This window comes from Molothrus aeneus, chromosome 15 (assembly GCF_037042795.1).
Source record: "Molothrus aeneus isolate 106 chromosome 15, BPBGC_Maene_1.0, whole genome shotgun sequence".
Classification (NCBI taxonomy): domain Eukaryota; kingdom Metazoa; phylum Chordata; class Aves; order Passeriformes; family Icteridae; genus Molothrus; species Molothrus aeneus.
The window spans coordinates 11,889,622-11,914,987 of NC_089660.1; the positions used below are offsets into that span (position 1 = coordinate 11,889,622).

General features: G+C 37.2%; 1 protein-coding gene across 3 annotated transcripts in view; it reads left to right on the plus strand.

The window, feature by feature from the left end:
* Positions 1-23,004, plus strand: part of GABRA1 (gamma-aminobutyric acid type A receptor subunit alpha1) — a 39,209-nt gene extending 16,205 nt beyond the window's left edge. For all 3 annotated transcript variants that reach the window (XM_066560388.1, XM_066560390.1, XM_066560391.1), the window contains exons 5-10: positions 4,328-4,548; positions 6,117-6,199; positions 10,760-10,903; positions 13,881-14,033; positions 16,569-16,771; positions 20,178-23,004. In XM_066560388.1, the coding sequence (XP_066416485.1) occupies positions 4,328-4,548; positions 6,117-6,199; positions 10,760-10,903; positions 13,881-14,033; positions 16,569-16,771; positions 20,178-20,486 (1,113 nt within the window). In that variant the 3' untranslated portion in view covers positions 20,487-23,004. The remainder of the gene's footprint in view (positions 1-4,327; positions 4,549-6,116; positions 6,200-10,759; positions 10,904-13,880; positions 14,034-16,568; positions 16,772-20,177) is intronic.
* The last annotated feature ends 2,362 nt before the right edge of the window (positions 23,005-25,366 follow it).

The following is a 25,366-nucleotide window of genomic DNA, read 5'->3' on the forward strand; positions in this document are numbered from 1 at the left end:
AGGGTTTGGATCTGTATTCTTCTGAGAGTGATTGCAGAGGTCCTTGCTGGCACATCACTGATCCAATTTGCCAAGAAAGATCATCATCTTAAAATGCAATTAACACTTATGCCTATGGTGTGACATCTGTACAGTCTAACCTGTATTTTTATATTAAAAGCTACTGATCAATGGAAAGTGACTTTCCTAGATCTTGGCTGCTAAAAAGAGAAGATTAATGAGAGAATTAGTGTCACTGCTTTACGGAATGAATATTAAAATCAAATTGCCAGATAACTGCAGGGAATGGAGATGTTCAGAAAACTGAATGAAGATGCTGTGAGTCCTGGTCTTAAGAGATACCAAGAGTTGTGTAGAAATATGGATAAGGTACTTAAAATTTTCCATATAAATGAGGTGTGCACAAGTAGGTGGCGATTGAGAGGGGTAAAGCCTGGTCTGCAGCCACCAGTGTCTGCTGGATGCTCTATTAGGATGAATGCTAGAAACATCCTTGTTGATTTAAATGAAGAAATGAAAGCAATTCCAACTTGTATCTGGCTACATTTAGCAAAAGAAAGATTCAAGAAAAAAAAGAAAAAAATAAGTAGAGGAAAGGGAACAAGTTCCATTTCTGACTACAAAATGGTCAGCTGCTTAATTTGAACTAGAAATGTAGCTAAGCCTTAAACACCAGGTTATTACAAGGTTCTGACTACTCAAAACCACGTTAAGGAATAGAAAACCAGAAAAAGTAACTTTTACAAGACAGTTTATGTTTCTAACTGAACTTTATGAAAAGACACCATCTTTTGATTGCTTGGAAGGAAGTACTTCTAAAAGTACAGTTAAACGTATAAATGGTATGATATCCTGATATCCATACCATGTTGACTCCTGTTTTTCAGTCATTTAAACAGGAGAAAGAATTCATCATCCTCTTAATAAAATGTGTGACCAAGAAACACAGAGGCAGGTGTTCATATATTTTGAAAACTAAAGAATTCACAGAAAAGTATTTAGTGTAAAACTCCTACTCACCTCCCATAAAAAGTAATGTGTGTGCAGCCCACTCATGTTAAACCTTTGCTTGAGGAACTAGGTGTGAAACCAGAGACAGAAAGATAAATTGAAGAGTTTGCCAGAATGCAGAGTTTATCTGAATTTCACTGCACACTCGGTGCAGTGTGCTCTGTGCACAGACAGCTTGGACACCTCAGCTGGGGCTCCCCTGATCCCCATGTGCAGCCCGGGCTGGGGCTGGGGGAGGCTTTTGGCAGGCAAGGGGGGCATGAGCTGAGCCTGAGCCTGGGCTGGGGCTGGCCAGGGGCTGGGCTGGGGCTGGGGCTGGCTTTTGGCAGGCAAGGGGGGCATGAGCTGAGCCTGAGCCTGGGCTGGGGCTGGCCAGGGGCTCCTCCAGCTCTCGCTGAGTGTTGGGAAGGCACAGCCACCCTGAGCTGCCAGCACACCTCAGCCATTTGCGGTTTGCAGAACCCAGGGAGGCGCCTCCATGGACAAGTGAGGGTGCTCCTGCCCACTCTCAATGCACTCCTCTAAGAGCAGCATGGACACAACCTCTTAATCTATAAAGAGGTTGTCTTGGGTTGTTCTTATACTTGCAAATAAAGTTATATGGGAGAAGAGCATTTTTTAAAATAAAATCAACATTTTTGGGAGAGCTTTGCAGGTTTTCAGGCATGGGAAAGGTAAAAGACATGCCTGAAAACCTGCAAAGTGACATCATTTCAGCATGTTTGCAGGTTTTCAGGCATGCTTACATGGTGGACTGAACTGAACAACAGATACCTGCTACTCTCATACTGTCATTTTTGTGAAAATTTTTGATGTGTGTTATTTGGTATAAGAAGTGTTTCAAAATTAACTTTCTCAGACAGGATTTTTTTTCTATTAAACCTTCATTCCCAGTTTTTCTGTACAGTAAGCTTTTGGGGAATGATTATCTACCTTACTATCTTCCTGTAGAGAACCTCATGTAGGCCATAGAGTGGTCTACCCTGTGAATAAACAATCTCCAGGGAGAAGTATTAAAACAGTAAAATAGAGAACATTTAAGCCAAAATGTTATAAATATTCAATACCATAAAATTTATTCAAAGTGCAGATAGAAATCTTGTTTTTTAACCTGCATACAGTGGAATGAAGAGTCTCTGCTGTGGAGAATTTATTCCAAATTCCACCTCACTCATGTGTCTGCACATGGGCCACTGCTATTGTACAGAGTCTAGAGAAAATCCTTCTGCTCCCTTGTTCTCTATGCCCCTCTGCTGTAGAAAAAAGCCCTAATTAGAGTATCTGATGGCTCTAAAGATCAGCTGTCTGTCAGGATTCATTTGAGGAGAATTAATGTACATGCTTAAGTGGGTAGTGAAAGCTGAGGAGCTGAGATATCTCAGCCAAAATTAATTCACTCTGTATGGCGTGATGACCTGGGATAGGGAAAGATTCAGCCTGTGCCAAGCATGACCTGGCAGCTACTTTTTAATTGAATTTTATCTTATGCTCTCAGGACCCTTATCAAATCTCTCCGACTCCTTGTCCTTTTCCAACAAGTGAACCTTGTGTTTGTATGAAGTGAAAAACCAGACTCTCTGTTCTCAACCTGTTCCACCTCCCACTCACCCCTTTGCAGCTGAGGGAGAAAAAGGGAATGGCTTACATGCTGAAGTGATGTCACCTTCTGGGCATGTCTTTTACCTTTCCCATGTGTGTAGGAGGAAATTTTCTTTGGTGCTAGTAAAACATGGAGGAAATCCAAAATTTTAATGATGGATACTGTCTCCTACACCTCCTTCTGTCCTACTCCACTGCACAGCTGGGACAGGATTTGATCACAATTCAACCTAAGGCCATGACCCAGCAAAATTCTGAAGCAAATAATTGGTTATAAGTACAAACTGCTTTCAATGAAGCTGAATAAACTCAGGCTTCAGCAGTTCACTGAGCAAGTGATTAAAAAAATAGAAATACAACTAAGTATGCACCAAAATGACTCACAGGTCTGGGATATAAATAAAATAAAATTAAATTTAAAAATCCACCAAACGACCCAAAATTAGAACAACCCATGCAACTAAATTTCCATGCCAAAAAAAAATTTACTCAGATATTTCATACCCTAAAAGCAGGAAAAACACACATCAGTAAGAATCACCATTCTTTCTTGCTAATATTTACACAAGGAATAAACAGCTCAAAAGTGCTTATGCTGTATGGAATGATGCTGATTAAAATGAAAAAACACAAATCTAAAGGAATTTGATGTGGAGACACTTTGCATGCTCCTTCCAGAATGTTCCCCTTTACTATCATGTTTTTCAGGACAGCTCTATTCCTTATAGCCCTGTGTGCCCTCACACACAGTTCCAGGATTTGGCATCTCCATTTGCAGGAGATCTCAGCAAAGGTTCCCTTTGTCAGCCAAGAGAGTCTCATTCAGAGTAACTCAGAACCACGCTGGATAACTGCTTTTGATGTTTATCACAATATCAAAGATGGAAGGGGCAGGGTGATCCAATGCTGCACTTCCACATGAGGATGGAATTTTTCCCTGGGAAATGCTGTACTATGCTGCATTCACGGTTTTCCACCCCATCTATATTTGTTGTATAATATTCCAACCTATCTTTCTTACTTTCACCCTCTCCCTCTTAACTTGGTTCCTGTTGCTTTGTCACGAATATTTCTTTCATTTCATAGTGAATGTTGGTTATTTTGGTTGTCCCTGTGCCCACTGAGTCAGCCACTGCTTCTGTGCCCCCAGCCCAGTCCCTGTGCAGCCAGACTGTCACTCCTGGCCCAAAGGTGCCCTCAGCTCGTGCTCTTTGTAGCCCAGCCATTTCACCCAATGGACCATTCCTGATCTCACCAGTCAGACCATAGAATTTCAGTGAACTGTGAACTTTCTGCAGGTTGATTACAAGTTTATGCTAATGAGACATTTAGCACAGAAGGCTGTAGAAAGACCCTGCCTCACAAGGCTTATTTTACTCTGACACACGTTTCCTGTGCCACACATACTGACCACCTATCTGCAGCTTCAAATCACATTTCAAGTGGGAAAAGAATGAATTCTTTTTTATCCATTTTATTATATCTAACTCGTGGGCAACTTTTGAAATACTTCCTGATGTTTATTGTGTTGAACACAGCAATGATATTGTAACTGTTTTATAACCAGTAAGTAATACAGAAAATAAACTTTCTGATAATGACTAATTTCATTAATAGTCATCTTGCTTCTAGGGAATGGTAAGAAGATACTTGTCAAGTTCTCATATTGCAACATGTGACATCATAAGTGTTTCCCTTTTTTTCTGAATTGATGTAGGAATACACTATAGATGTATTTTTCCGCCAAAGCTGGAAAGATGAGAGATTAAAATTCAAAGGACCTATGACTGTTCTCCGGTTAAATAATTTAATGGCCAGCAAAATTTGGACGCCTGATACCTTTTTCCACAATGGAAAGAAGTCAGTAGCTCATAACATGACAATGCCAAATAAACTATTACGAATCACAGAGGATGGGACATTGCTATACACAATGAGGTGAGCCCTAAAGTATTACATCCTTCATTTTGTTTTACAATTTAACTTGTGAAAGCGTATTTTCCAGATAGAAAACTGGTTCCTTTGTGAGCATTATTTGATTCTTGCTTAATAATTATTTTCACAATAGGCCTTGGGATGATGGACAAATGGAGCTGTTTGCAGTGTTTATTTTTTGTCTCCTGCTGCGCTACCTCTACAGTCCCTGGATGCATCTTAATGCTTGATTTTAAAAAGGTTCTTACAGTATTAGGAACCCATCAGTTTGCAGAGAATCTCGATTTGGCATTGCTTTCAAGGATTCCATCAGCAAGTATAATAAAGCCTGAAAGTTTAGTGTAATCTGTACTCCTAAATTGTGTGCAAGGGTCTTTAATCTTTGGATCATACAGAAAGCAGATTCTGCGAACTAACAGATGCACACAGAATTCATTGACCATTCTTAATATTTCTTGTGCTTGGGAGCATAAAGCATCATAGCATAAAAATAGACATTTCTTTTGCCATTGATTAAAGCATTCAGGAAGTTAGGAGAAAAAATTATTTTTGTGCTGACAGCATTCATTGGAAATATATTATTCTCTTCATGGATAACTGAACTTTAGCTGTCCATTTGTTAGAGGACTTAAATAAATCCTTTTGAAATAATGATGATATACAGTCATTCTGGATTAAAAACCTACAAATTAAAAAATGAAAAAAAAGGGTATGTTGCCTCTGTAGAGGTGCACATCCCCTCTTCATGTCTCCCATGGAATGAAAACAAGGTATAAAGGGACTCGGTTGACTTCAAGCCAAGATGGATAACTTAGCACATAGGTGAACACTGCTTTTTCTTTAAAAAATTTAAAGATGTTTTTAAAATCAGCACAAGTGTTTGAAGAAAACAAATTCTCCAAGCATTTGGGATGTTCAATTTATTGTGCAATATCTTTCAAGACTGGCTAGACGAAAGTAGAATCATCTTGGCTGGTAGCTACACAAGTCTAGGTCGATTTTTCTTGTCTTTCTAAAAGCTCAGCTGGTAGGGATTTAATCCACAGGAACACTATCTTGGCAGCACATTGTCCACATGTGTCTCTTCTTTTGATCATAACCATTCCTATTTCCTCACCTTTGCAAGTGCCTTAATGCAATCTTCAGCCTACTCCTCAAGTATTACTGTTCATTCTCTGCTGATGTGTGGTATATGACTGTTTCTAGCTCATTTAACCTCTTTTATTGAGAAACATGTTTGCACTCAAGCTGATAGCAATGAAATGATTTCAGCAAATGTCTGAGCATCCAGAGTGGGCCAATTTAATGATGGCAGCAAGGAAGCAATTGCAGTTGCTAATAGATTTTAATCCTCACACCAAATGAGAAGCCTGAGCATGCCTCTGATGGACCAAGAGGAAGGGCAGAGGGGCAGAACAGTTGCACCCTCAGCCAGATAATTCAAGTCCAGTTGTAATTAATCACATAACAGATACTGTGCTGTACTTATGCTATGTGTCTTAATAGAAGTCTATTTGCAATTTCTATGAAACTAGAATAAATGTGTCCTTTTGCTCATTAATCCATTGTAGATTGACTGTGAGAGCAGAATGTCCAATGCATTTAGAAGACTTTCCTATGGATGCACATGCTTGCCCCTTGAAATTTGGAAGCTGTAAGTTTATTTTAAATGGAGGTTTCTCCCATTTTTAGGCCACTTGAAAAGAATATTCTGAAACTCAGAAAACCTCAAGGTTTTAATCTTGTGTATTTTTCAAGTTTTTGTCAGGGTTGTATCTTTATTCTTTTATATATATATATAAGAATATATATACTCTTATATTTTATATATATATATATATATATATATAAAATATGATATAATGGACCTTTTTTATGTGTGTTAAATATTCTACAATGTGATGCCTGGACATTCAGCAAAGATGAAAATGACAGTGCTCTAAATATCTAGAAAAGTATTTTGTCACATAGAAAATGTTGTTAATCTTGTTGCTTTGTTTTGTTAAAACCCAATATCAGTCCTAAAGAAAAGCAATACATGCTATGGAAAACTGAATTGGTTTAGGTGAAAACTGTTTTGCTACTGTAGTCTTGGTATGTTTAGTCTAACATTTTTCCTAGGATTAGAAGATACTCTTACACACTCATGGAACATTTTTGGAAGTGAAAAATCTCAGAGATCTTCAAATAGAGTGCTACACTTGCAGCATAGATAGCCCTAGATGAGAGAACATACTGAACAAAGTCATTGAAATATAATTGAATCAGAATTATTGAAATCAGTGCAATCTCTGACAAAGCTTTTGATAAATTGAGAGAATTTCCCCCGAAACTTCAATGTGAATAGCAACCAGCCTGACACTTAACTAAACGAACTATTTTTGGAAATAACACATAGAGAGAAAAAAAGGTGACGATCTAATTTACTCTAGTTTGTTTAACACAAACAAGGAAGTTAAAATATATGGAAGATGTAATAGTGTACAAATTGTTTCCTCAATGCTACTTTTTTTCTAACAGAAATGGGTCATTTCACTGATAATGGTTTCTTAGTGGCTTGATCAATTTTACAAGTCAACAAACAGAAAACCCGATTCATTCTTCACATGGTACCCGACAGGGTGATAATTTACTTCGGGCTGAATTGCTCTATGTTTGCCATGAGACAGCCCTAATGTTTTGTCTTTAAAGAGCTGCTAATCTCCTAGATAAGGCTTAGAGAACAAAAAGCTCATACAACCTTGGAGTACAACTGACAAGAATTGTTTGCTCCTTAAACGTTAAGTTTTCTTGGAGAGCACTTAGAATAAATCTTTCCAAACACCTCGTGAAAGAGAGTGGAGTGGGGGGAAGCTTTACTCCAGTTTATAACAGGACAGATGCTGCAGTGGCTCTTGATTAATAAGAAACCTGTGCACCCAAGATCCCGGTGAGATCAGGAGTGGCTGCAGGATCGAATTTCTTGTGATGTGCTCACTAAAGTGTCCCTGCAGGCATCGTGCTGGAGCTGCAGGCAGGGAGAGATTGCTGATCCTGCAACAAACCTGCTAATGACAATTTAAACCAGGAGCAGTTTCTGAACAAATTTGATTTACTAGACTGAATTTTATAGACACGACAAGACACCTATCAGGGCATCTGTGCATCACTGAACCATAGCCCAAACACCAGACCTTCCCTAGTATGAACAGTATTTCCCATTCTTTTCCTACACTGAGTTCTTTCTGGCTCGCTGTGTCCCAGATTAATGGACTCTTTGTTCACACACTGCACAGCTTTCCAGATTACTGAGGACTGTGCCTCAGTTAAATGACTAAGATTTGCAGAAATTATTAAATAAAAGGGATAGATAATATGGATTTGCTTAAAAGTCCAGAACCACACCAGAAGGCAAGAACAAGACAGCAGAAAAACATGCAAGTGTATCTGCATCTTTTGTATCAAAATTGATCTTTTTATCCATAAAAAATTATTCATAATATACTTAATTTTCTTAATTGAACAAAAAAAATAACTGATATTTCTGATAGACCATTTCTTACACTACTCAAAGGCAATAACTGACATTCTATACTCAGAGTACAGTTGAGGACTGTCATGTTCTATAGGATTTTTTGTTGTTGTTGTTGGTTTTTTTTGGTTTTTTTTTTTGTTTGAACACTAATGTTCTGTGGCAGCTGTCCTAAAAAAAACAAGTAACTACAAATGCTTGGAAAGATCATTAGACAAAATCAAGGAGTCTTCGAGCAAACTTTTCATTCACCCACTAGATTCAGGCGAGCTTCTAATTTGGGATCCTCGTGGGGAGGAGTTCCTCCTGTAACATGGTTTTACTGCAAACACTGCATGAAGAACTCACTGTTGAAAACAGCCCTTAAAGCTGGATCTCCCCCTTCCTTCTCATCAGATCATATGCCATAATTATCAAGTTACAGAATATTTCTTTCAATATTTAATTCTTCATAGAAATATCTCCAACAGAACAAATGGCTGGACCCAAGCAAGTTATGAAAGTGGGACTCACTGTTACACATAAAAAAAGAACAGATCTTATAATTAATTTCCACTTTTTAAGTGAGAATCATATTTAAATACGTTTGGGACATTTTAGTCAAACTAAAGCAATTAATTATAATAATCTTAATGGACTGGAAAATTTACTAGGAATGAATTTAATTGTCACAAAATCCATGCTTAAAGTGCAGACTACAATCTAACACTTAGCTCCCTAAGGTAGTGTTTGCCTAGCTCCATTTGTTTTAGATTAAATTGGATAAGAGGTTTTTTATGTCCTCCACTGTTACTCATCACTTCTTGGAGCTGGATTCCTAAAAGCCTGACAGTGAAGGAGCTGCACATCTCCTGTGGACTCTGCCCATACTGGAGGGACCAATAAATGGTTGACCCAGCTCCAAGGCTAAAGTGATTTGCCAAAGAGCAGCTTAAGCTAGAGGTTATTCCAGTGTAAATTCAATGTGACAAATGCTAAAGAAATTCTGGAACCACAAAATGCCATATGTTGGCAAAACAAAATCAGAAAGGCAGATGCTCTCCTCAACTCTTACCACAAACATCTGATTGTCAGTTTAAAACTGAGGCCACTCTGGAAACCAGCAGTGATGGGAGCAGATGGCTGCATTGCTGCTTATGCAACGTGAACGGGAAGCTGAGGAGGGCAGCAGAATTGAGCACCAAATCTGGCAGCTCAATTCTAGCACTGCCCAGTGCAGCCCCTTCCCTCTAAACCAATCCAGTCATTCTCAGTAGCTCAGAAAAGCACTCCTCTCTCTTCCAAGCTCATATTCCAGAACAAATGCTTGAAAATTAATTTTATTACTGTCTTTATGTGACTAGATTAGCAAGTCAATTTCTGTGTTTACTCTGGCCATTATTTTTAAAGTCAGAATTATTAAGACGTAGATTTGCTTTTGCCATTGACTCCAAAAACATATTCCAAGATATGTTACAGTGCTTAGGGAATATGAAGCCCAAAGATAAAAGCACCCTTCAGCTTCAATAATGCAGAATCAAATGCTATGCAATTAATTTACCAGCACATTCTACCCAACTGACTCTTCAATTACTAGCTGTTATCTCTTACACTGATAAGGTAAAATTGCTAACTCACAAATGAGGTCAAGTGAATGAGATTCTTCCCTTTCACTTCCTGCTTGTCAGTCTGAAAAAAGGGAAATTCTCATCTTGTAGGTAGAGTCCTTCTGTTATTTTGGATGCCCCATCCTGCTCCCGCTGCCTTTGGTGGGTGCAAGCTTGATGCAGGTTCTGGCCACACATTGATTCCCATTCAAGCCCTTGGGTACCTTTTAGGTGTAAAGAATTACATGAGCTGCCTCTGTGTAGTCAATTAACTCCCACCCAACTGCTCCAAGTGAGAGCTGCCAGATTCCAGACCCCACAAAATGACAGCAGAATTTTACTATGGAATTAGGATTAAAAATATTTATGTGTAGCTCAATTCTGGAAAGAAGATAAATAACAGCACAAAGCCCCTCAATGGCATGTGTAGATGCTGCTGAATGATTTGTATAAGACACCACACTGCTTGGGCTTGGAGAGCCCACAGTACTTTTCTTTTGCCTTGCTCCAAACTCAAGTCATGAGTGTGAGGACTAATAAGAAATAACCAAAACCAAAAGATAAACTAATTGTGATTTAAACTCACTTTCTCCTAGGCAGCCTCAGAAGTGTCTGCTAGGCCCATTTCACAGCAAGGACAGTGTTATGGGGCATGACCAAAATGGAGCTGTAGCCAGGCTAAGGATGAGAGGATCACTGAAGCCACTCTGAGAAGGATTTACAGAGGCCCAGAAAACAGCACACTATGAAAAATTGAAAAGTTTGGGGCTCATCTTTCTTTACAGTAGCTAGGAGTGAGAAAAAGCATTGGGGTTCTTGCATGCTCGTGAAATTCCACTTCTCACTCTCACTTCTTTACGTAAGCAGGAAATAGATGAGAGAAATAGTTTCATGCCATGGAGGACCAACCTTAATCCAGCCCCACAGCAGCTATTTAGCTATTTTGGAAAAATCAGTTGTACTTCCTATAGATAAATTCCAGTAAGATAGTTGTGGGTTCCTACAGATAATTAAAGAGAATTAAATATTCAAACTACTGCTCAAAACACTGTTCTGACAAAACCATAAGGCAACAGAAAGTGCAAAGCTTACATGCAATGTATTTCTTTTGAATCAGATGCTTATACCAGAGCAGAGGTTGTGTATGAGTGGACACGGGAGCCAGCGAGGTCGGTGGTTGTGGCTGAAGATGGCTCTCGACTGAACCAGTACGACCTGCTGGGACAAACTGTGGACTCTGGGATTGTGCAGTCCAGCACAGGTCTGTGACAGATACTTTGGAAGGGTGATATTTGGTTGTCAAGATATAATTCAGAGCAGATCTTTGTAAAAAATACAAAGACATAAGAGTGAGGGGTAAATTGTAGTACATGTACTTCAGATTTGGAAAACATGACTCTGAAAAGATAATACATCCTGGGATTATTTTCCTACTTCAACTGGTGGTAAAAATGTTTGAACAATTAAAAAGCTTCCTACAGTGTCAGATCTAGTCAGAAAAACCAATAATTTATGTAATAAAGAAGCACTCCTCATGTTCTTCTCATATTATTTGCTTACTATATAGGCTGACAAAAATAGCATAACAATATGAATCCTCAAAGATTGATATTTCTGGGGACAGTTGCTAAAAGCAAGTACATAGTTTCTCAAGTAAGTATTTAGAGAATGAAAAAAACTGTCATAAACTCAAAACCATCTGAAACACGATTTTCACAAAAAAAAACATGATGTTTTTTTCAAAAACATCCAAACACGATTTCCTTTAATCCTGGCACCAGCTTTAACTCCAAAAATTTAATGAGATACAGAAATACAGCTGACATTTATAGTATGACATACCTGAAACCTTGAAGCTGGCTACAGCCCCTTGTGTTTTTAACTTGGCAATGCTTGTTTCAAGATGTCAATTTTTTAGTTTATTTTCTGATAATTTGGACGATCTAAATGCAGTAAGAATCTGAGCACTGGCATGAACAAGAGCTCTGCTGATCAGATTGACTAGTCAGTGGACCAAAAGCAATTTATCTAAGAAGAAATACCTTTCATTCTAACTTCCTTGGGTAAGAAAAGATAAGAGATAAGAGAATATAAGATGTGTAAGCTACAACTTGTGAAAGCCCAGCCATCAGACACTGTGAATATAGGCAATATTTTGCTCAAGAGCTATTTGAAATCTTAGATTGTAGGGAATTTTATGACTGCATTGCAACGCTTTCAAAACAGAACCCCAGAGGAATTGGAAAGTTATGAGTGATCAGCAGCTGTCACAAATGTGGTGATGCTATTCAATTAAAGAAAGCCAGAAAACATGGGGAGCCAAAGCTGCAGTGAATAACTGGAGTGCTTTCATGCCCTGCAGTCAGCTCAGTCAATCTTATCAAACATCTACTATCTTTTAATGAGTGGCTGCCCAATGAGTGCAGTCCATGGGTACTGTGGAAACTTTAGAACAGGGTTGTGCCTTGTAACTGAAGTGCAGAGCATTATTGCAGGCCTCTGCTTCGCCCAGTTCACTCCCTCAGCATCACCTTTATCTGACTCCCAGCTCAGACCTGCTGCAGTGCTTAACAGATGAGAGTAATCCCTGTCTTTTTAATTGCCTTTATGCTTTGGATCTTGTTCTCATTTTCCAGAGGTTAAAAATACTTTGATAATTTAGGCAGCTAAATAAAGCATCAGAGTACAGTGGTGTGTTCACTCTGTATTCTTAGCTTGCCATCTACAATCAGTGAATTAATTCTGACACACCGTTGTGCACATTCTATATCTGATTGCATTAAAATAGTTTCCCACGTCATATTTTAAGTAGATAAAATTAAATTGTTGGCTCTCCTAGCCAAGACTGGCACCTTTTGTAAGATCATAATCTCTGGTACAGAGGAGAAGGAGTTTGTTTCAGTGAAAGTTAAAGAAAGATGAGCAAAATTTAAGTAATAATTCCCACTACAGCTGTTCCTATTTAAAAAAAAAAAATCCTTATATATCCTTTGCTTTACCATTCAATTTAAAATTTCTTCTCTTCTCTCCCTTGGCTGCTGTCTTTTATATTGAAAGGATATTGTCATATCTTATAAATAAGCTTTCCTTGGGGTTAGAAATTGAGCAAGATTGCTCAAATGAATGTTCTTCTGGACTCTGCATTACAGAAATGGGCATTTGACATGCTCTGTGCATAAGCAGTCAATGTCTAGACATAGTTTTTCAATCAAGTTTAAGCTTTTCCTGTACAAGAGCAGTTTTCTCCTTCCATCTGCCTACATTTTAAAATAGAACTACAGTAATTTCACATGTCATCTCTAATCTAGACAGAAGTTTCCACTCAGTTACGTGTCTACTTGTTTCATTCCTAAGACATTCATTGCATAATAAGAAGAATCAGTCTACTAAAAAATATAGATATAAAAAATAAAAACAATAGGTTTTTCAGACTTTGGAGAACATACTGTTTGTCAAAATTCATTTTAAATTACATAAATAATAATCTGAAAATGAGCAATATTTGCTCTGCTGGCAAGAAAGGTTTATGGAATGACGTAATTGTATTAGAATATTAGATATATTTATATTTATTATTGAAAGTATAAATAAAATTTATTTATATATAAAAAACCGATTAATTTTCATTGCACTTGGAGTACCCAGCTCATACAGCTTTGCAGCTCCAAAAGCATTAGGGCTAATGAAAATATTGCATGCTATTCTTGTAGTAATCATTTATTTCAGGAGAGAATAATCATTTACTAAGGTCCTAAATTAGCAGAACAGGGACACTTCAGCGTACATAAAGCACAAATGGTAATGTGGTAATGTAAACACCATCACACCAGCAATTACATCTTAAGCTTGGCCCAACAGAAACATTTTTGGAGGCTGTCTTGATTTAGTCTTTAGGTTGCATTTACATGGTTATGCTGTGGTGGCTTTCCATCCTCTAATGGAATAAGACTTTTACAAGAGCTTTAAACAGCCACCAGTTAATGCAGACTTTCATTCACTACCCAGCAGAGCAAATATGCAAATTTAATTAACATTTCCCAGAAATGTCTAATTTTTTATTTTTAAGGAAAAATTTACAAACCCAACAGGTTTATTAAGTGTTTTCTTCAGAGCTGACCCATTTTGATTTAAGGATTTCTATTTTATAATAGGGGTGAATGGAATGGAAAACACTTCCTTCAAAGACCTCTGCTGTGTATATTTATAAAAGCTTTAATGCTCTTTTTTCTTGGTTTTAGGGGAATATGTTGTTATGACTACACATTTTCATTTGAAGAGGAAGATTGGTTACTTTGTCATCCAGACTTATCTGCCATGCATCATGACAGTGATACTGTCACAGGTGTCCTTCTGGCTAAACAGAGAATCTGTCCCAGCAAGAACTGTGTTTGGTAAGCAAGACCTGTAAACCTCCTGGCAACCATGAGGCAATTGGGTTTCAGAAATGCTGTGGTAAATGTAGTTATTGTAACGTGGTACTGGAGAACAGTGTGAGCCTGGACATGTTGCAGCACACAAGAGCTAACAAATTTCATTGTGAAGATATAGGTCCAAAGCTTTTAAACTGATTTGGAACTGACTGTAAAAAGAGACCTGAAAATACCTCAAGCCATCCATTACCATTAGAATATTCCAAAACAATCAGATTATGAATAAAACATCTCTGACAATGGCAATAATGTTAATCATGGGATTATCAAAAAGGCTTTAATCAATGGGTATCTGTCATTTGACATCTTTAGGCCCTTGGAAAATTCTTATTTTAATTTTTTTTTTCCTTAATCCCTTTTACAGGCTACTGTTAGATCAGCAACAATTTATTGTGCTTAGAGCAGTGAATACATGCACTGAAGGAATGCAGTGAGCAGGCAATCTAAAAGACCCTCCAGTTTATACAGCTGGTCCCTAGAGTTTAACCACTGCTTGGAAATGCTCATCTTAAAAATATTCTTTCATATACTTTGGTGATATTAACCCAAGTCAAGTATATATTAAAAAAAAAAAAAGGCAATGAATTTTCATTTAGGAAAGCTAGAGCCTGAGATTTCTGCTCTGTGACCTAGTCCTTGGTGATATCCAGATGGGACTGCTGAACACCTTTGGCAGGAGGTGGAAGCATCCCCAGCCAAGCTGGCTTGGACACTCGTTTTGCTGCCTCAGGGCACTGCAAGGACAGGATGCTTTGGCCCTCTGGCTTTGCCAAAGAGAATTAACCCATTTATTCTGAACGTGGCAAAGTCAGAGAGTCACTGTTGAGAAATGCAGCCTCTGAAGCTTGTGTTGAACAAGAGCTATTTTTATGGATCTTTTCTTGCACCATTCACAGGGGTGCTTAATTTCTCAATTTCTCTGGAAATAAATCACAACTTGCACAGCCTTAGACCTCATGAACCAAGCAGTGACTTTCTCTTGATATATAGATGTGCATTTACAGAACAGTGGTTTAGACTACAGTATAATTAAATTTGATTCACATAATGTTGTTTAGATTAGCAACTAAAATTAATTCTGAATTTTTAACATCAGCTTTGCTGAGAACTACTCTGCTAGGGAGTTTTATAGTCAAATCCATTGAAATTATAACTATTTTACCTCTTTTTGCACATACCATTTAAAAAGAAATGTCTGATAATCAGTTTGAAATGCTGTACTTCACACTCATTACATGGAGAACAGAATTTCCTAGTCTCAATGGATAATATATAATACTGCACAGTTTTCAAACTGCTATCTTCACAGGCTCAAGAACCCACAAATTTCTCAGTTTTCATTTTAGAAGACAGTTATTTAGTAAATACTCTTGGGTTTGCTCCATCATTATATATCAAGATAGCTTTTTCATTTCAAAATGGCAGTGAAACAAAGCTTCAGAACATCTTGCATGAATGCATATACATACAGAAGCGCAACATTGATCTTTTAGCCCATTTAGTACCACACATAATAAAAGTTATAAATCTTTCCTCTGCTGCTATGTGAGAGAAACATAAGGTCACTAGCAATAAGTCAAAGAACACATTTGGTTACATCTCAAGAAGGAGAAATTGCTTCCTCATTAGGCACTAATAATTCAAGCTCTTCACACTACCACGTAAATACGTTGATCATTAATTGACCTATTTTAGAGCACTGCTCATTTCCACTAACACTCAGTGCAGCAAAGATGAACTTGCCAGACACATTGGAGACATGACAGTGCAGTTGTCAAGGTAACTTGTGGACATGTGATTTGATGTAAATGCCTTGCGTGCACTCGGAGATTAATTTTTCCAAGCAGCTGCAAGCAGAGTGAATCAGTGCAGTCCTGCTTGCTCTCTGGGGCCAGGTGAGAGGAAAGGTTCGTGAGGAGGCTCTGATATCAGAAATGCAAATTATACTGTCAGTCTTACATAAAATGTTTGCTATATTCAGGGTGTCAGTGAATAAAGGGACAGAAATCTGTAAAACCATCATTTAAAAAAAAATGAAATAACACAAATCTTGATGCCCTTGAGTATAGCTTTGAAGTAAAATATCCCAAAGAGGATGAAACAAGTTTTTTTTTGTTTTCTAACTATCTCATAACTGCTGCAAGAAAGAACTAAGATGTTGAATTGTTACATCTGTAGTATAAATTGCAACGCATGAATTAAGAACTGCAATGAAATCCTTCAAATACCAGGAAGAGTAAAGTAGTTCAGAAATCACATTTCCATTCCAACTTTAAAAATAATATTCTATTATAACAACATGAAAGAACAAAAGTATAAAAAACATTTTGATAATCCTGCAACTTCCACAGAACTCAAACCTGATATCCTCATTTACAAACTGAGCTCAGGCGGGGAAGTTTGTAAGAACCGGGGGTGTAGAAAAGGCTGTACCACCTACAACAGCTGGGAAATGAAGCACAAACACAACCTGAAGACCCAAACTCTGCTTTGCAGGAGTAACAACTGTGCTGACCATGACCACCCTGAGCATCAGTGCCAGGAACTCTCTGCCCAAGGTGGCCTATGCCACGGCCATGGACTGGTTCATCGCCGTCTGCTACGCCTTCGTCTTCTCGGCGCTCATCGAGTTCGCCACTGTCAACTACTTCACCAAGAGGGGCTACGCCTGGGACGGCAAGAGCGTGGTGCCAGAAAAGGTAACCCCTCCCCACAGCCACCCCAAAAGGCCACACACACTCTGACGTGACTGGTCACTCTATGGGAAGGGGTTTAGCACGTTAAAAATTGTTATTATGTACAAGAGTTATTGCTCCAAAGGAGTTTGCTGCTGTGTCCACACACAGCATTTCTATGCCATGATTACTTAGACATTTAATACCTAAATACTACTTCTGACATGCTGGGTGATACTTCATGCAATTCATAATGAAATGTTCTACTGAGATTTTGACTTCAGGAATTGAGCAGAAAAAAAAAATCAACATGTATTATTTTAAGGGAAGGCAATTATGTTTTGCTATTTGAACAAGAGAAAGCGTGGATGCCTCAGTGTAAACGTAAGAAAAACAATTCTGTAGCTGCAGTTTTTGACAGTTCCCAAGGTATAGTGCTCCCCAGCACGAAATTCAGAAGTGCTGCTCTATCATCATGACCAAGTAAATCATCATAGGGGTTCTTTTTTCCTTTCTTAGCTATAGGAAATATGTGTTTATTTAGAAGGAGGAATTGAGAGCTGTGCTGGGAGCATGCAATCCTGATCTGTACCTCCATGAATGCACTGGAGAAAACTCCCACTGATTCCTTTAGGTCTGGGATCAGACCTGGTCCACAAACCACAAGTGCACCAAGAAATTGTTGAGGACATTTAGGGGATAAAAGAGAAGTTTGCTGTTTCCTGGGAATTACCATATCAGCTGCTTCTGTGAGCAAGCTCATTCAGTTGGGTTTACTTCCCCAGCTGGTAATCATGAACACTCACAGACTAGAGATCCAACAGAACAGGTATTTGGAGGAGCAGATATTACTCACTGGTATGCAAAGATTTGTTTTTAATTCAGGATTATATGTATATATATTATTTATGTATATTCGTTGTGTAAGTCAGTGAAAAAACCTCCAAATTATATTATGGCATTTATACTGTGGCAACTACTACAAAAGTATTGTAGAACAAGGGACTGAAATATCAAAACAAACTTACAGTAATGATCTCCACACCTGCTGCTCAATGTTGAGTTTTCAGTTATTGATGATACTTTCACTGAAAATAATATTTTTGATTCTTTGTTTTCATGATATTTGTTATAAAAATGAACTGCATTGATAAAACTTTATCCTTAAATATTGCCTTGCTAATTTATCCTCCCTTGTAATGTAGTTACTATAATGAGCTGCTTCATTTGTTACCAAGACAATTACATTCTTAAAAAACTCCTACACAACATGCACCACTACAAACATAATTTAAAACTATGGAAGATTTATGGCTTTGTGCTTGTTAGCAGGTAAGGGGCTTTATGTGTCATTTGCTGGTACCTGTGAGTTTTCTGCAGTGAGGAAAAGACAGCAAGGCAAGATCTCAATGATCAGAGCATCACAGCCTAATCAAATTTAGAGCTCTAATTAGCTGTCATATTGCTTGTTCATGAAGTTGAATTTGACATGAAATATTAAGACCCAGGCTGGTGTCAGGGTTTTCTGTGGATCGAATTTCTAGTGACATTTAAATCTATTGAAAGGGTTTCCTCTGAGACTTCAGTGAAGCTGCTCTTTGTCTGCTGGATTTATTGCTGCTCACCTGTGTATCTGAATGAGCAGCAAACAGGATTGCCTTTGCACTCAGCAACCATGTTAGCAGCCTCCCTACCTGGGAAGGGAAAAAATGGACAGCCAAAAACAAACAAACAAACAAACAAAAACCCAACAAACCCCAAAACAAACAAAAAAGCCAAACAAAAAACAAAACAACAACAACAAAAAGAACAAAATAAACAAAAAACCCAAACAAAATAAAACCTGACACGCCTTTTTTTGTTGGAATATTTTTTAACCTGTTTGTTCTGAAGATTTGAAGCTTTTTCTTGGCCTGAAGCTAAGAATTTTATTGCCATGAATTAAAGAACATCTACATCAGAATCATTAGGTGAATCCCTTTCTTTACTAAGTGGCATAGTTTTAACATTTGAGCCTACATTTCCTTCCAGCATGGGTCTCCAAAGCTGTTCCTCCACAAGCCTTGCCCCATCTGCCCTGAGGTTTCTGCAGCTTCATTTCCTGTTCCCAGGTGTGCAGCAGGAGTCTGTCCACTCCCTGAAATGTTCACCTCTTGAACAAGAATTTTTGAATCAAAACTCCATTATTAGGGGGTCAAAGTAGCCATTACCCTATAGTTGATCTGTCATTAAAGGTACTGTGACCACAATATTGCCTCCCTGGGACAGCTGCTTCTTGAAAACAGAGAATTGTGTTTGCTGCCTTGTGAATGGCCTAACAGATTAAATTCCACTGATATTTTCTCTTCAACCATATCCGCCCCCCATCCCAAGAGGATAAAGTGGATAACATTTGCCTTTTCTTTTTGTGGCAAATACTGCCTGCAGATTTTGCTAAGCTGTTGGAATTGGTTTTTGCTATATGTTTTGTTGTTGGAGTTTTTTTCTCACGATTGGAGGAATCCTGATACCTTCTTAATGACCCACTACATCTCTCTCCTGTGATTATCCTTGGGCAGTGGCTGAAGAACAGGTTTGGTCTGCCAGAAACTGGACAGTTGAATTCTAACTGATATGCTCAGATGTCAAAATTTATTTTTTTTCCTACAAGTAGGTCCCAAAAATAGAATGCTAGAAAATATAAGGACCTATGGATAAACTAAGTTTAAGTAAGCTCAGTAAGTCTTCCTCCCCTAGAAGATATTCAATATATTCTTGCTTTAGCAATATAAGTAGGTGGATGAAAAAGTCATACAGACATTAAAGTCTTTGCATATGGAATGCCATTTCAGCCATTATGATCCAATTATAAGATTCAGAGAAGAACATTAAGTTCCTAATCCATAATTCATGTGCCTCTGGTGTAAACCATTAGTGAGCAGAATACTGACAGCTTTTCATCTTATTGAGTAAACCACTCCTTTAGTGCATGGTTACATGATAATTTAGTGTGTATTTTTGTGTATAAATTATGTTAAAACTCTTCATATCACAATATTTGCCTTAATGTTGGAAGGCTATATTTAGAATTTGGCATCGTGTAAGTTTTTATCCGGATCAAGGAAAACAGATTGTGAGAATATTGAACTATGAGTGCTTTGTCATTGCTATTATCATTAAAGGTGATTTTGCCAGTGAGCCTAGCTATCAGGTCTCATTTTTATCTATCATCTAATTTGGTTTACCTAATACAAGTAATACAAATGGATGATTTTGTATTTGTTGTCACCTAAATATTTTGCATGAGTTATATACCCAGAACTAACTTCTCTCTTACAGCTTATTACACTTTGTGCTATGAATTGGATTAATTGCAAAATGTTGCCGTGCTTTTTGATAATTTCATCTGTTGAGAAGGTATTGAGAATGAAATATTTTCTTCTTTCTTCAGCCAAAGAAAGTGAAGGATCCTCTCATCAAGAAAAACAACACATACACAGCTGCAGCGACGAGCTACACCCCTAATATTGCAAGGGACCCTGGGCTGGCAACCATTGCTAAAAGTGCAACAATTGAGCCCAAAGAAGTGAAGCCAGAAACAAAACCTGCAGAGCCCAAGAAAACTTTTAACAGCGTCAGTAAAATTGATCGGCTATCAAGAATAGCCTTCCCTCTGCTTTTTGGAATCTTTAATTTAGTCTACTGGGCCACCTATTTAAACAGGGAGCCCCAGCTAAAGGTTCAAACTCCACATCAATAACCTCATTTATTCATATAGTTCTGTTTTGTCTTTTGCTCTGGGAATTGCTTCCCTTTTTCACATACAGTAATTCCCATTTGCTTCATTGCCTCTGTCTTAAAGAAAATAAAGGTTTCTTTAGTTAGCAAAAGGTAAAATATAACTGTATATTTGAAAAAAAAAACTGTGTGTGAGGGAGAGAATGTTATAAACTATATACTTTGAAAAAGTGATTTTGGAGATGGAAGAGTTGTAGAGTAATGGGAGGTTGGAAAAAAAAGAAAAAAGAAACCATTTGTAGCAAGCTTAGTACTGAATATCCCCAAAAGATAGTGTATATGTATATGAAAAAGATATTTTTATTCAGAAGATTTTAGGGATGGGGGAAATATTCTTTATGACATTCCTGATGCACATCTTAGACTGTATCATTTATTCAGGCACTGTTTATAATCTTTTCAAGGATGTAAAGCTTTCCATTTGCTGAATCCCATAAAATATGTTATTTTCCTAATCCCTTTTCTCTTCTATGTTCCAAACTACCTGACTTATAATATTAAATAGTCTTTAATGAGAAAGGAAATCTACTCACTCTAGGTACAGTTTGTCACTGTATAGCACATAAGATCTAATGGTAACAAATGCTTTAATCTGCTCTCTTACTGCAAGCTCGTTCCAAGCATTAAGTTGTCACTAGACTAGATTTAAAATCAGTTGCACAACCAAGTGCAGATCCCAAATTTCTACTATCACCTGTGTAATCCAAACAATTCCTGGATGCTTTAAAGATAGCTTTTACTCATCACTATGTTTTAGAGAGTTAAAACAAAAAAAAACCAAACAAAATTTTTGCAAGCTCTAGATATGTTGAATGTATTCTTTTATAAAATGATACATTAAAAGAAGCTTTAGACTGAGATTTATGAATAGCAGAAAGATAAAATATAGTATTTAAATAATATCTGTAAATATGCAGCATGAGATTGTACATTTTTTTACTTTTTTAAAGTTGTGTTCTTAAAACATTGTGTAGGATTCACCTCTTAGCTCTTAATATGTTGTTAAATGCTCAATAAAACATATTTAGAGCCTGAATTAAAGGAAAAAAAATCAATCAGTGGTACTGGAAAGCTTACAAAAATAAATAAGCAGAAAGTGCTTGGAATTTATTCCATTTGTAAAGTGGTTAAGTGTACAGCAGCTTGCAATTTGACAATGTCATCCAATGTATACTATTAGATTAATGACTGGTCTGCTCAGGTCATGCATAAACACTAAAGTATGGGATTATATTTGGTAGGTAAAAATGGTGAAATATTTGTTAAGACAGAAGTTCATCTGTATATTACTGCTATATTTGCTGAAACATAACTGTTACAATAAGCGATGTAATATATGTAGCATTAAATACAAAGAAGTCATACATAAAAGAATGTACAGGAAAATAGATTTTATTGAGTAAACTTACTACATTTCATTTTTACTGTAGCAATATATTTGTAGGAACAATATGTAAGGGCTTTAAATACAAGATGTCCATTTTGCAGGTATTGTGCTCCCTTTAAAAAAATTCTAGTCAGTATCATTACTGCTAACTCTTAGAAATAAACTTTTAGATAAAGTTTTTTCAAAGAGACTGGAAGAATGGTGGATATTTGCAAGAATCAATTAAAAAATGTAATTTATGCTATTGAATGGATTTTGAAACAGTGCTACATGAGTCTCTAGAGAAACAGCTACTGAGAGTCAAGTTTAATAGGCAGTGATTTCTAAACTCTTAATAAATCAAAAAGTTCACATTCTCTATCTACAAAATGAAATATTTAATGTTTGATTTAGAGATTTATTTTTTTTAATAATTCTTCATTGTCTAACATTTAGTCCTGTCTGAACTTAATAAGTTATCTGATTGGATATTATTTAAAAGGGGATGTTTCATCTCTGGTATCATGTGTAGATATATGTATAGAAAAAAATAAACTATGGCTCTTTAACTTCTGTGTACTTGTTTATCTTGTTATTTTTGGCGTTAAACTAGTGTGTTCATTTAGGGCATTTTATCTTTCTAGCAATTCATGGCTACCTTTTGGTCTGCATTTTGCACATTAGATGTGAATATTACTTACCTAGTCTGCTTTTTGCTATGCAAGGATTGCATTATATCACCTCTTAGTTAGTCTATGCCAATAGTATTATACTGTATAAACTTGACTGCACAGTTTATCAAAGACAAGGTATTCTCTATGTAGCTTTTTTACAATGCTTTGCTAAACCATGTAATAATAGTAAGTCTTCCTTGAAAATAATGATACACTCTTATAGAGGACAGTTTCTGTTTACTCCTGAGATAATTTTAAAAAGATGACATTGAATGTTTATTGCACCTCAGTGCAGTGATGTGGCAATAAAACCTAAATCTAATAGAGGTTGTTTATGGCAGAAGCATGTATTGCTTTACAGAGTTTAGCAAAAGCTCTTTATTTTATGTCAGACTGTAATTCTATTATAATAATAAAGCTAAAAATGTTCAATAATGCAAGTGAATGTTTTACTTTGGTTTTCTTTAGTTACTGCCTTTTATGACACATTGCCTGATTAGCTGCTATTCATTCAAAGCCTTCGTTTCCTTGGATTTGGTAATGAATGCAGTTTTAATAGATGTGATTTTCTGTCCAGTGTTTTCCAGGGACAAATATAACAGGAATGTTTCCCAAATCTGATTTGACATTCAGAAAAGATAGCTCAGTCTGTACCATGTATCTCCAGAAAGGCAATTAATTGCATCAGATGAACAATTGTTAAGGTTTTGTACCACAACTTTGACTCATACAAGGTAGGAACAAAATAAAATGCATTTTCTCCCAGATAAAATGGCAGATAGACCAGAGATTGAGAGTAAAAGTATGACTATTTAAGCTAGATATTTAACTGGTTAAATAAACACACAGATCTAAGAAAGACTGTTAGAACAGAACCTCAGGCTATATAAAATACTATTTCCTTTATTAAAATAGTTGTAGGAATAGCTTTCAAACAAGCAACTAAAATCTTGGAAATTTTCGTTTTCAACTCCTCTTTCTTTCCCAAATAGAAAAAAGGAGAGATGAAAAGTCATTCCAGTGCATTCAGCCCCCAAACTCTCTTGGAAATGATCCTGGAAGCAAGGCTTGTGGTCTTCATGTACAGACACACAGCTTCAGAGGGTCCCAAAGGCTGCTAGAAGTGTACATTTTACATAACAATATTCATAGTGTTCTCAAGCATGACTCCTAGAGAAGGCTTCTTCAAAATGGAAGCCAAGTCTGGAAGGACTCAGTTTCTATTAATTTATTATGCTTTCCTCTGTTTTGAATGAGGATAATGCAGTCTGAATCCCTGCTCCTTGCCTCCTACAAGTGACTCCACGGAGATGAATCCTTATGAAAACCCACACGGGCTTTTCTGGAAGAGGATGGTAAAGAAAGTGTTTGAACACCCACCTCCTATGCTCACATGCCAGATGCAGAGCATACATGGGGATTCTCACATCTTTGTCACTGCTCAGACATTTTTAGGCAGAATTTTACTCAAGTAAAAATGAGTCAAAATGTCTAGAGGCAACGAGATTTGACTCAGAGGAAAAAAAAAAATTATAACATTATTCAGTTTCACAATGTGGAAGAACAGCCTCATCAGGTGACAGATTCACAGCCACCAGTCAGTCCAGCATGGCACCCTGACATGGGAGTTCTGTGTTTGTTCTGATGTAACATCAACAGAGGCTCCTTCATTTTTCCTTGAATCATCCCTAGAAGCTACTTCAGGACTTTCTTAGTGGTCAAGAACCTTTTTTACAGCACCCATGACTTTTCTAATTAAATTCTTTCTCTTGGACTCTAAGACCTGAAAAAACTGATTTTCTTTCTATCTCCTTCTATTTTTCATCAATATGATAAATAATAACAACTTATGAAACACCCTAATGTCTGGAAAATGGGGCACACATGCTTCAAGGAGCAAGTAATAAGATAACTTCTTTCAGCCTCTGCTTTGTATCTGAACGACTGTCCAAATAAATTAGTGTGACTGGGCAAAATCAAACATTTTCTTATGGGCTGTAAAAATTCAGTCATACTTTAAAATATAAAAATGCTAGATCTCCTCTGCCTTTCTATAGCAGATCCACTGAAGAAAACATCCTCGTGCTATGCATAAAGATGACATAGCTTAAATAAAAATGTGTTTACAGTCCTAGCACATGAATTTTGCAAGTGAAGTGTATTATCAGCCTGTCAAGCTGTTGATGTCATGTTCCATCTGATTACAAACTACGTCAAACACAACAAGAGAGGTAAAAGCCTTGAAACAATGAGTTTCTGTAGGCTCATTCTCTCTGGCCATAGTCCCATCCAAACTGGCAGGATGACTTCACAAATGCTGATAAATTTATTTGATTAAACTGCTCTAGGGCATTTGAAGATGCTCTGAGTGGGCTTTGCACTTGCAGCACAGCTATTATGGGCATCTCACCCAAAGACTAGAGATACTTCCCCACAGAAACCTGCAGATCAGCCAACACAGGGCGCAGCTTTTCTCAATGTGCTGTCAAGGGAGCAAATATGTGTTTGCTGAGCTCCTTCTTCAGCCAAGGATGTTTGAATACAAACAGGTACAATGAATTTCTTTTCAAGTGTCCTTATAATGCAGTATTTGATCGGCCTCAAGTGGTACAAGCCTAAGGATCTAAAGCAGCCCCAAGATGTTCCATTTGTTTAGCAGTGATTTGCTGCTGGCTCCCCAGCACTCTACCTTTGCCACACTCTTGAATTTACATGTATCATCTGATTAGCACCAGATCCCTGAAATGCCTCATAGGAAAAAATAATTCAGCTGCCATAGAATTAATGAAAGTTACTTTGGAG